Source organism: Dermacentor variabilis, chromosome 2 (genome assembly GCF_050947875.1).
Source record: "Dermacentor variabilis isolate Ectoservices chromosome 2, ASM5094787v1, whole genome shotgun sequence".
Lineage (NCBI taxonomy): Eukaryota > Metazoa > Arthropoda > Arachnida > Ixodida > Ixodidae > Dermacentor > Dermacentor variabilis.
Window position 1 is genome coordinate 173,206,027 of NC_134569.1, and position 11,950 is coordinate 173,217,976.

General features: G+C 47.3%; 1 protein-coding gene across 1 annotated transcript; it reads left to right on the plus strand.

The window, feature by feature from the left end:
* The first annotated feature begins 4,785 nt into the window (after nt 1-4,785).
* On the plus strand, nt 4,786-6,101 carry LOC142571075 (uncharacterized). Its single transcript, XM_075679370.1, has one exon. It carries the CDS (start codon nt 4,789-4,791, stop codon nt 6,022-6,024), a length of 1,236 nt encoding a protein of 411 aa, XP_075535485.1. The 5' UTR covers nt 4,786-4,788; the 3' UTR covers nt 6,025-6,101.
* The last annotated feature ends 5,849 nt before the right edge of the window (nt 6,102-11,950 follow it).

Here is an 11,950-nt window from a genome sequence, read left to right on the forward strand (position 1 = left end):
ACGAACTACGAACGTCGTGTGGCGCGTAAAAATAGAGGGGAATGAGAGTTTGGTGGTGGTAGTGATAAATTTTACTGTAAGGTGAGACGAGGAATGGGGAGGTGGCCGAGGGATCGGGCTCAATAAGGCCCTAGGCCTGCTTGGACTGCTCCCCCAGTCCACCAGTACAAGCTGTCAGTCGACGTCCCCGTCTCTCATCCCGGCGGTCCAGTCAGTCTCGCTGCTGACAGGGTGCGAAAAAAGGAGCGAGGTGCATTCCTACATTATGTGTGTAAGTTTTCATGCATGTGAACAGAGCCTACAGAGGTGCTTCTGATTGGGCAAGCAACCTGGAAGTTTCGTTCGTTTAATCATCCGATTCTTCTCAGTTTTACCTAATTCGAACCTGTTGTCCTGTACAGTTGATTTGGGACGTTACGAAAGATTCCGAAGGACGGCAGCAGGAACGTTTTTTTTTTTTTTGCCACAAGGAGTGTACGTAACTTACACAGAAGGAATTCCTATTATTCGTCACTCAGATCTTGAGTCCTAGTTCAATGGAATGCCAATACAGGTTTCTTATGGCGCCTCACAAACAGAGAGATAGAGAGATGAAATCAATATACATTTATTCATTTAGTCTGCGCCCCGGGTAGGCGGCCTCCTTATTCCTGGTAGCCACGTGAACATCGAGGGAAAAAACGAGAATTTAGTTATTATATTGAGACCACATAATCAACCATCGACCCTTGTGTTTGCGGTAGACGTCACCCATAGAGTGGCCTGATGCCCGCTGTATGTGGAATTCCTACGGTTCTTGGTCCTCCCAGGGAAGGGTGAAAATTCTGCAAGCATTTGGTATAACACCTAGAAACACCCCAAAAACGTGTATTTAGCACATTAATTAATCCACCCACATTTCAATATTTGCCTGAATGACGCGCGTAAGATTTTTGCATTTCTTCAAGATACTAACTTCGCCAGTTATATAGCTTTTTTCTTTTTTTTTCTTATAAAGCCTTGCAAACAAGCATATAACATTTTTTTTTTGAATTTTTGTAGTCGCACTATCAGCTTCATGGTACAACTATTGTCCATCAACACGACTCTCATACTGCACGGCGTACTGCAACGCCAGAATCACGTTTCCATGTGTTTCCTTCCCACCAGGTATTGCAACGTCTTTATTTTTTCCTGCACCAACTCACTTCCCAAACACCATGGGACAAAGTTTTAATGCTGTTAGTTTTTGAGCGCTCTTTGCCGTGGACAAGAAGCGTTCCTTAAAAACTTGCCCAGCCTCAGGAATAGCTTGAATTAGCTTTTACGGATATCGATTTCGTATCAGCCCTTTGTGAATACGGTCGCTGGAAACGTTGTGCTTCTCTCCAATTTCTAAACACCGATGTTTTGTCGTTTTATTTTTCGGCTCCTGCTGCGAACTTCCGCTGAGCTTTAGTCGGCGAGATAGCACGGAGTGACATGAGTGCTGTCTAGGCGGCAAGAAAGTCTTGGTTTAAAAAAATATGTGGACTCTGGAGAGGGGTCTAAGAGCATTGTGGCCAGCCATCGCTATGAAATAACTATGCTTTCCTGGGTGCATATTCATCGTCTGCTTGTCTGCTCTGTTGCTCGGAAGTTGTGACATGCGGCTAATCATCCTCGTACTATATATAGCTTTTGCGTAATTTAATCAAGGCACGCATTAACACTAACAACTTCATATAATGCTAGGACTGTACAAATTCACAGGAGCGATGGGAAGTTATCGCAAGGGCTGGAGCTCTGCATTCAGTAGAACTTGAGAGTCGATTCTCGTACGCGCCGAGATTGTGAAGCTGCATGCGTTGCGAAACGCTCACTATCCATATTTAATCTCTTAGACGACTGAAAAACAGAAAAAGTTTTGTTGCAAGGGCGTTAAGTGCGAGACCGTAAACCAGGTGACATTGAACGAGCACGGACCTCAATTGCAAACCCGGGCTTACTGCGATATGTACACATATATATATATATGTGTATATATATATATATATATATATATATATATATATATATATATATATATATATATATATATATATATATATATATATATAAACACATCACTGTAAACGTTAGGTCGATTTCGTGCTTGCATTGACCATTATTGTCTCACCACTGATTCGCGCATGAAACTCTTGTTGCAAAAAGAACAAACCTATTTTTACTATTATCCAATGAAGGACTCGCGCTTGACTAGCGCAGCCAGAGCAATCGTGAAGGCACTGAATGGTGCAGTAACTTTTGAAATAGCCCCTATACTTGTTCCAACAGATTTCTCAGTTTCACAGTGAAAACTGGGAGTAATACTTCAATTGCTTGCCTGAGAGGCTAATACAAGATATATTTTGTTTGACATGTCCTAAATGTTGAAATTTTTGTAGGCAGTGTTAGGGCTGTTTGCCGCAACAGCGGTCAATCACGCATCGTGGTTTGGTTTGCCGGCCGAGTGGGAATATCTTGAGAAAATGCAAATTCGAGTGCATTTCTGAAAAAAAAAAGGATTTCGGATGCTGTGATGTCATAATAATTTAGTTCTTGAGCTGCTGTAAATAGTCTTTGCTGGTTTTGATGGAAGTGATAATTGTGAAAACATAATTATCAATTTATTCCTTCTTGAGCACTATCAAAGAAAAGTGGAATAAGAGATTCAATATGGCTAAAAATTACGAGCCACTATTGGAAAATGCTAAATATTCGTTTATAAACTATAGTATAATTTCTATTTTGAAGATGTTCTTCAAGATTACTTTCTTTAAGAACTAACGAAGTCGATGGTAATATCTCTTGTTTTCGATGTGTGGCGAAAGTTATTCATGATATGGTTATGAATGTCCGCAAAAAGTACTAAGTGCTTCTGGCGATTACCGCGAGCGGACGGTTCAGCATTGACTTTAGTTTTTCACGACGAAATTAGGATCACTCAAAGGGCAATACTCCCGTGAATTAAGGCTTTCACTCTCTTTATTCTCAAAATTATACCAGATGCAAAATGCTCAAATGGTGGTCGTTCATGCGAACCAATTGAAATCATAACTAGAGCAACTCCAGGAGTGGGAAGCAGTAGGCCAACCACTGAAGATAGCCTTTTAAAGGGACACTAAAGGTTATTATTAGGTCAACGTGACTGTTGAAATACCATCCTGGAAACCTAGAAACGTTAGTTTCATGGGACGAAGAGACTTATTTTAAGAGAAAATGCGTTCTCAAGCGTCCGCGTACTTCTAGCGCAGTTCAGTTCACCCAAACTCCGATCGACGAGTGGTGATTTCATGGTCTCATAGTGACGTTGCACCGTCGGTGAGTAAAACGGCAGCCGCAGACGGCGCTACGGCTTTCTGCGCGAAACGCAAACGCGCGGCCAGAAACAGAGCCAAGACAGAGCCGACAGCAGGGCAAAACGGAACTACGGTGGCTAGCGGAAGGGAAAGCGTGCGACGATAAGCTGTTTCTTTATTTGACTACGCCAACTTTGACGCTCGTTGCAATGGATGACCCTGACAACGAAACAATGCCTCTTCATGCTGGGCTCGACTTCAGCGATTTAAGCTCTGATGAACGTGGACTGGTGCTGATAGCTCGCGCTGCCGGCGTCGTTGCGCACTTCTATGACGGCAACTGTATGTCATGGCTGTACATATTCGCACTTTTGTAGCTTTTCCTTCATGAAAACCAAATGCCGACTTCACTGCAGGTCGAAGACCTGCAGTTGTTCTTGCGCTTCGGAGAACGCAGGCAAGACCGGCGGAAAGCGTTGCTTTGAAAGGCACTCCAGACGACTTCAGTAAGTCGGCATTGAACTCGTAATCCTCTGGACAAAAGTGCATATCGAGCACACTATACGATTTTTCGGCTGTTTGCCAACGCGCTGTGGCAGAGGTACGGAATTTAACCAGTTCGAACGGACAGGTTCCCTCGTTGGCATACAGTGATAAGTAACCTTGTATTCGCCGCTGCAACTGCCATTGAGCCATTTCCGCGGACCGTTCGCGCATCCCGCGACATCACATGGACGTGGCATTCTCGCTGCTTGTTCCAAATGCAAGTTTCGCGAGCCAGCAGAACCAGCGCAGCACGATGCGATAAGGAAACAACTGAAACTCCAAAGCGCGCGCGGCGCATAGTCCAGCGCGCAGAGTCGAGCGAAACCGAAACCTTTCGAACACCCATATTACTGAAGGGTAACGACAAAATTTTACTTTTTGTTAGAATCGAACAGAAGTAGACAAGTAGCATTTACTTCCGTCCTATATACTAGTGAAATTATCTTTCTATTACGAGTAGTTGAGGACAAGTGACATAAATTATGATGTGGAGTGCCTTCGTCATCGGGCTAGTACCGAAATGACGCTGGGGGGTCTCAAATCGTGTCATGCATTTACCTCAATTTCTCGGTTACTAAAGCTCTTTTCGCGATCAGATTGAAGCCTTAGACGTTCTAGAGCATTGCTTTATAGCTTTAACTTGTCTTCATAGTAATCTTCAGTGTCCCTTTAAAGGTACCAAAAATTGGAGGACGCTTAAGCTTGGCCTTCAAGAGTGGAACGCGACAGCGTTCCCGTCGACCCGCCAAGGGGTGTAAGACAATCGGCTACGGCGCAGCGACTACGCGCCCCGCATCGGACGCGGTGAGCGTCGAGCAACGCAGCGTTCGGCGCGACAACGAAATGTGCGCCTGAGCAAGCGACGCACGCCTGAGGCTTAGAAACAGCTCGTTTCTAAGGCAACACCGCGTTCACTAGAGGCGCTTTTGTACCGCTTTGAAGCATGGAACTCGTGGCTCAGTGGGACGCGTCTTGGCTACCGAAGTGGAAGGACGTGCGTTTCATGGGCTCCCAAGGAGCGGTGGTTGCGGCTAACAGCGGCCGCGGCGACAGGATCGACGGAATGGATACCGAGGGATACGAAGTGGTTTTGCCTACTCTGCCATCAGGTCGTAGTGTTTTGAATACTTTATTTTTGCACGCGGATGTCCGGTCGAGGCCTTACCGAGTCGAACATTTCCGGGACACGTTGGCGCGTCTTGGTTTGCTCCACGAAGTGGTAGCGTTGGGGGCATATCAGATGAGCCACGTATGGGCTGTGACTTTCAAGAGCACGGAAGGGATGAAGAAAGCTTTGGCATGCGGCGAAATGAAGGTGAAGGGCCAACGTTGTTTGGTTATTGATCCGGCAAACCAGGACGTGCGTCTGAAGCTTCACTGGCTTCTTTTCAATGTGGCTGACGATGATGTGCGTGTAGCGCTTGCTCCGTTCGGAAATGTGACCGAGGTCTCGAAGGAAAAGTGGAGAGTTCAAGGTATCCAAGGCAAGGGGTCGATGGCACGCCTCGTGCGCCTCAAGCTCCATAACGGCATTAAGGTTGATGACCTTCCACACCAGCTTCGCGTAGCCGGTGACATGGCCCTTCTAGTCGCGCCCGGAAGAGCGCCACTGTGCCTGCGGTGTCACAGTAAGGGCCATATCAGACGAGAATGCCGAGTTCCTCGCTGCATGCACTGCCGTCGTTTTGTACACGAGGAATCTCAGTGCGTGAAGACGTGCGCAAGTGTTGCGGGGCCGGTTGGTGGAGAAGACACTGCGGAACTCGTCATGGACGAGGATGACGCTGAAGAAGCCGCTAGCGAAGCATTGTCGAAGCTCGAGGAACTTGATGCGGCAACGTTAACCCCGCCCGACATGCCCCAAGACGCAAGTGTTAACAAGGAAAGCCGAAAGCTGACCGACGCAGCTGGCGACGCCACCGGCGTCGTGAAAGTGCAGGACGCCTCAACGCCGTCGAAGTCACCTGAGGAGCCAGCACTCATGGAAGTAAGCGAGGGAACAAGCGGAGCCTCAGTCTCCAAGCGCGGCCACGATGCTACGCTGGACGAGCATGAGGCCCTAGCTGCAAGGATCTCGGAAGGACCGCCGCCAAAGGCGGCGATCATTCGGCGGTCAACGCTGAGGCCGCGTCCGAGCATACCTCCGGACCGGAGGGCGGTGGAGACGCCGCCGACGTAGCCGCGAGAGCGTGTGCTTCGCGGCGTCTCTTCTAGTCTACGCAGTGACCAAGCCAAACTCAAGGGACGATGGAACGCCATGACAGAGACATCAACTGTGCTTCCTAAGGCTGCCATGGCAGCTGCGGAAGGTTTGTGCAAAAGGCGAAGGCAGCTTTGGCCCCAGACGCATGAGGTGGGTACCATGCGGTTCGTTTGTTCTTCAAAAAACATAACCATGGCTCAAAACACTGCACTTCGTTTTGCTACTATAAATGTCCGCGGTCTTTGTGCCAAAAAGCGGCAATACGAGCTTAGCCGGCTTTTCTTAGAAACAGATGTTGATATAGCAGTGGTGCAGGAGACAAAGATAGAAAGTGAGGAACAAAGGGATCGCATGGTGCTGCAGTTTCGCAATAGATTCCACATGCTGTTGGCACTTCCGCGGGGTGCGCTATCTTCATTAGAAACAACCTGGGAATTAGAGAAGAAGGAGTCGTTTCTTGTGAAAGTGGAAGACTGGTTTTTGTGGATTTTTGCTTTTTGGGTGTAGGTTGGCGCGTGATATGTGTCTACGCCCCAAACACTGAAAGTGAGCGTGTGCCTTTCTTTCAGAGAGTAAATCAGCATTTACAGTGTGACAGGAAAGTCGTATTGCTAGGAGATTTTAATTGTGTATGTTACGCGGCCGACCGAGTGAAAAACCTTCCAGTGAGTGACTAAAGTGCTTTACTTTTAAACACACTAGTGCAAGAATCTAATCTGGATGACGTCGGTAATTTCCTGTGTACTACGGGCACGCCTGCATTCACACATTTTCAAGGGCAAAGTCACGCAAGGCTAGATAGAGGGTATGTCGCACTGGAGCTTGTTCCGATGTGCGGCAGCTATAGTGTGAAACACGTCTCGTTCAGCGATCACAGCCTTGTAACTTTTAGTGTAGGTTCCAAAAAAAGAAAATCGAAGTTTAACTGGAAGTTGTGGAAGTTCAACGATGGGCTGTTAATGAACGAATCCTTTTGTGAAAGCGTGAAGCAAAAGTTAGATAATTTGATGGAAGCCGAAGATGGCAACGTACTAGAATTATGGGAGAACGTTAAACAAGGAGTCAAGATCAGTGCTATAGAAGAAGCCACTAAAGAGAAATTTCTTAAAAGGAAAAGAGAAAATGAACTGCAACGTGAGCTTGATTTTTCGTACACCGTGGAAAGCGAGAGACCCGGGAGCCGAACAAAAGAAATAAAAGAACTGAAAAGCCAGCTTGAGCTTATCGAAGAAGAGAAGTTCAAAGGAGCAGTTATAAGGGCACGAGCTGAAAGGGTTTGGATAGGTGAGACACCGACTAAACGAGCCTTATCTGACGAAAAGGCATACGCGAGGCGAAATGAAATCAGAATGATTCAATACGAGAACGAGATCACGAGCCAACCTCAAAAAATTGAAGGGGCGTTTCTTGATCATTATAGAAAATTATTCGGGACTGTTAAAGACGTCACAGAAGAATACAAGATGGAATTTTTGTCAAACATGCCGCCATTAGAGGAAGACATTCAAGAACGTCTGGAGTGGCCTCTGAGCATCACCGAAGTGGAAGGAGCCATAGATGATTTAGTTGTAGGCAAGTCTCCGGGACCTGGTGGACTCGGAGCAGCCTTTTATAAAGCCTTCAAAAGTGATGTCAGTGAGATCCTGTTACGGTTGTTCAAGGAGGCCTATGCGCAAAAACAGGTTCCTCCTTCTTTTCGGACATCGCACTTAGTTCTGATACCGAAATCAGAGGACCCAGAAAAATTGTTAGCTGTCGACGCTTACCGGCCGATATCACTAATGAATGTAGACTATAAGATATTTACAAAAGTGCTCGGAAAGCGATTACAGGGAGTGGTGACCAGAATAGTAGGGTCGCATCAAACATGCGGCATTAAAGGAAGGTCTATCTACACAAACATTCATATTGCCAGAAGCATTTTAGAATACTGTAACGACCTAGGTGAACACTGCGCCATGTTACAGTTAGATATGCAGAAGGCTTTCGACCGTGTGGCCCATAAAATTCTTTTCAGTATTCTAGAACACATAAAGGTAGGGGATTTGATCTTAAATGGGGTAAAGATGTGCTATCAAGACTGTACCGCCAGCATCATTATAAACAAGGAGGTTACCAAAACCTTTAGCGTCCGGTCATCTGTGCGCCAGGGGTGTGGTTTGTCGCCTCTTCGCAATTTACCTAGAGCTGCTTTGTAGAAAAATCAAGAATGACAATAGAATATCGGGTTTCAGAGTGCAGTCCGCGGAAGTGAAAGTGCTGGCATACGCGGATGACATCGCGTTGTTTTGTCGGGATAAAGAAAGCATCGAAATCGCGGTCGCAGAGGCGTTATCATACTGCAGAATGACAGGCAGTGCTATCAACCTTGATAAATCCCTAGGTGTATGGATCGGCAACTGGGAAGACCATCCGAGTACGTTTGCAAATATCCGCTGGACAGTCACGCCGGCAAAGTACCTAGGGGTGCCGCTTGAGCACTACCGTGACGCCGTTGATTACTGGAATGCCGAAACTGAAAGGGTTCGTGAAGGTACACTTAAATGGGGAGGCCGCAATTTCTCTATGTTTGCTCGTGCGACAGTGTGCAACCTGCTTGCCGTCGCTAAAATTGCTTACGTGCTCCAAGCGTTGTGCATCTCAAGGGCTAGCATACAACGTTTACACAGAGTGCTCGCAGTGTTTGTGTGGGGTTCAAGCTGGGAGCGCACCAGTCGCACTAATCTCTTTCGTTCGGTTAAAAATGGAGGATTAGGTCTGGCACATTTGTTCATTAGGCAGATTGTGTCGAGGTTTGTTTTCTTGCGGGACCAAAATGACCTATTTTTAGTAACTATGTTTCAAACAAGGCTGAGCGAAGCTATACCTGAGTTTATTGTATCGTCACATCGGTGCAGTCAAGGCAGAGCGCCTGGTTTCCTAAAAGAGGTAGTCTTGGCTTTTCAGCTGTTAAAGGTTCGGTTTTCCATGGAATACTTAAGTAGGGTACCACGAAAGCGCTTATATAAGGACCTGGTAGACACAATGTTGCCGGTGCCATTGTATCGCTCGATGTTCTGCATTGGACCTGAAAAGGATGTACTAAAAAAGTAAAACGAATGCCAGTAAGCCCGTCGGTAAAGTCCTTCTTTTTCCAGCTCCACACCAATACTTTACCTGTGAAACCTTGGCTAGATGAAAAAGGCCTTTCCGTGCCTTGGAGCGTCAACTGTTTACTATGCCGGAAACCCGAAGCAGTAGAACACATTTTTCTTGACTGCTGGGATGCTGTGTTCCATTGGGACATCTTACAGAGAACACTAAGCAAGGACTTGCCGATTACACCATATGGGGTTCGTTTCTTGCCTACTCTAAATGAAGACAAAGTTCGCTATGACATGTTCATGCTCGTGTCTTTACATGGCTTATGGAAAACTAGACTGGCCGTAAGACATGCCGATGTCAATGCCCGGCCTGTTAGAGAATACTTCATTGAAAGCATTTGTCACATTAAGGAAATGTATAATTTACAAAAAGAAAAATCAACATGGCTCAGTGTGATGACTGAGCTAGCGACTTTTAAGCGTTTTTAGCCCTGTGACTGCCAACCAATGGCAGAGATTTTGTCGTGACCGTTGTGTACTGTTAAAATGTCTTGTTTTGTAGCCTTGTTGCCATGTCAGTAATAAAGAAAAAAAAACTCGTGGCTCAGTGGTAACGTCTCCGTCTCACACTCCGGAGACACTGGTTCGATTCCCACCCAGCCCATTTTGCAAGAAGTTTTTTATTCATGAAGTGCCTGCTGGGATTTATCGCTCACGGCCAACGCCGCCGACGCCGACGACACCGGCTTTTCTGCGACACGAGCTCCTTAACGCTGTCGCGTTAAAATAACACGAAAGCAACGTGATCTGGCCTTTGGGTAAACAACTGGTAGTTTCAGAACTAGCACAGTATAACCGCTTCCAATGGCGCTCTTCGAAAACGAAAGTTTATGAAATTGCCTAACTGTCTTAGTCGCTCCTACGGTTTCCGCAGTGCCGCATGATTCTATTTAAAATCCTAGCCTTCCTCCAATTGCTCTCGCCACCACTGCATGCACAGACTCAGCTGTTATATTCACCGACTCTCTGGCCGCCTGCAGAAACTTCATGACGGGCCGCATCTCGGCCGATGCACCCAAGATACTAAAAAGACCAAGCACTCCGTTCCCTTACACCTCCGTAACGTGGGTACCCGGACACGAGGAACTAGAGGGGAACGAAGCGGCCCACGCCGCTGCGTGGGCCGCCGTGAACAGGCCCCGCGACTGAAGAGGCGGAGGCCGTAACCACCAACTATTCGGCCATATTGCAACATTACAGGCTCGAGCGTCGAGTGTACCCTCCACCGCACCCTAAACTCGACAGAGAAGAACGCCTTATCCTCAGACGCCTGCAAGGTAATACGTACACGCACGGAATGATAATACATCGCCTCTACCCGACGCTCTACGGCGACCTCTGCCCACTCTGCAACGTACCCGACACTCTGGCACACTTGCTCCTGCAATGCCCGTGGCAGGAAGGCAGCGAAATGGAACCAGAGACACACGCCAAACGAGCAATAAAAGCAAACGACCTATTCGAAACGTGGGAGGCCAAGCTAACCCTCGGGGACCTGGAAGACCAACGACAACTCGTCGCCAGGGCGAAAAGGGCAGTCGAAGCCAGAGGGTTCCTGGACTAAGGAGCCTTCCCACCTGAGAGTGATACCCGCCCTCGCTCGGGACACTGTTTCGTATAATAAACGTTTATTTCTCTCTCTCTCCTCCAGAGTTCACTATTCGTTACATTATTGTAGGGGCTCTGAAAGAGTAAACCTGTAGCAGCCTTGGCACAGAGGTTTTCCTCAGGGAAATGTTAAAAGGTCTGAATGCAAGCTTTGAAGGAAGAATAATGAGAACGAAACTCATGAGGAACCTCAAACAGCCGTGGCAGTTAAGCTGCTATGGGGTTGTGCTGTGAAGCACAAGGTCGCCGGAGCAAACCACGGCTGCGTCGGCCGTATTTAGATCGGTGCATAATGAAGAAAGAAAAAGAAAAACCGATGTTCTGGCATTGAGAACACGTTAAAGATTCCCAGGTAGTCAAAATTAATGCGGGGTACCCGAGTATGGCGTGGCTCTGAAATTGTGGTGCTGGCGCGTAAACCGCCAGAATTGAATTCAATTTAATGCTGGACGACTCGCCGTGCGGAAAGGCAAGGGACTACACGAGGATTTGACACTCTACGGGCGCTGCACAGGGCCCATGCGTGACATTCGTCGTTTTTTTGTGTGTGTTTACGCGCTTAAAGACGTTCACCAGGACTCAAACCCTACTAGACCAGAAGCCATTATTCTTACAAGCGAAGATGTCTGTTAACAAAATATTCAAGGAGTTGTCAGATCTTTCCAAGGGAGTACATTTCCATATTTGTGATATTTCACTAAACATTCGACATCGTCTACTGTGGTGGAACGTAGTTTCTGCGCGCAATCTGTTTCAAAGAGCAAGTGTGCGCGAACAATTTACTGTCGCCTCCCTGAATCCAGAGACCTAATGGTGCTGTGCGACCGAAGGGAGTCGCAACAAGTAAGTACGGGGAAGCAACGCAGAATGAATGCCAGGGCGACGAATGGAAACAATTGCAGTTCATTTTTTCCTTGTTCTTTCCGATATTGTTTGATCGAATGGTTCGCTTTGCGCCGAAATCCTCTTACAGCTAAGTGTGGCACAGGCATCGGGCAAACAGGCCCGCGCACGTGTCGTGATGCGCGTGATGCGGCATTCACACAGAGATCTTCTCGCAGCGGCATTCGAAATCCTCCTTGCCGAGTCCCGCTGTCGCTGGTCGCGAATGAGGTCGAAGGTCGTGAGTGCCACTTCCTTCCCCACCTCCA

Excerpts from the sequence above, each read along its gene's own strand:
- LOC142571075 (XM_075679370.1), top strand. The coding sequence starts at position 4,789 with ATGGAACTCGTGGCTCAGTGGGACGCGTCTTGGCTACCGAAGTGGAAG.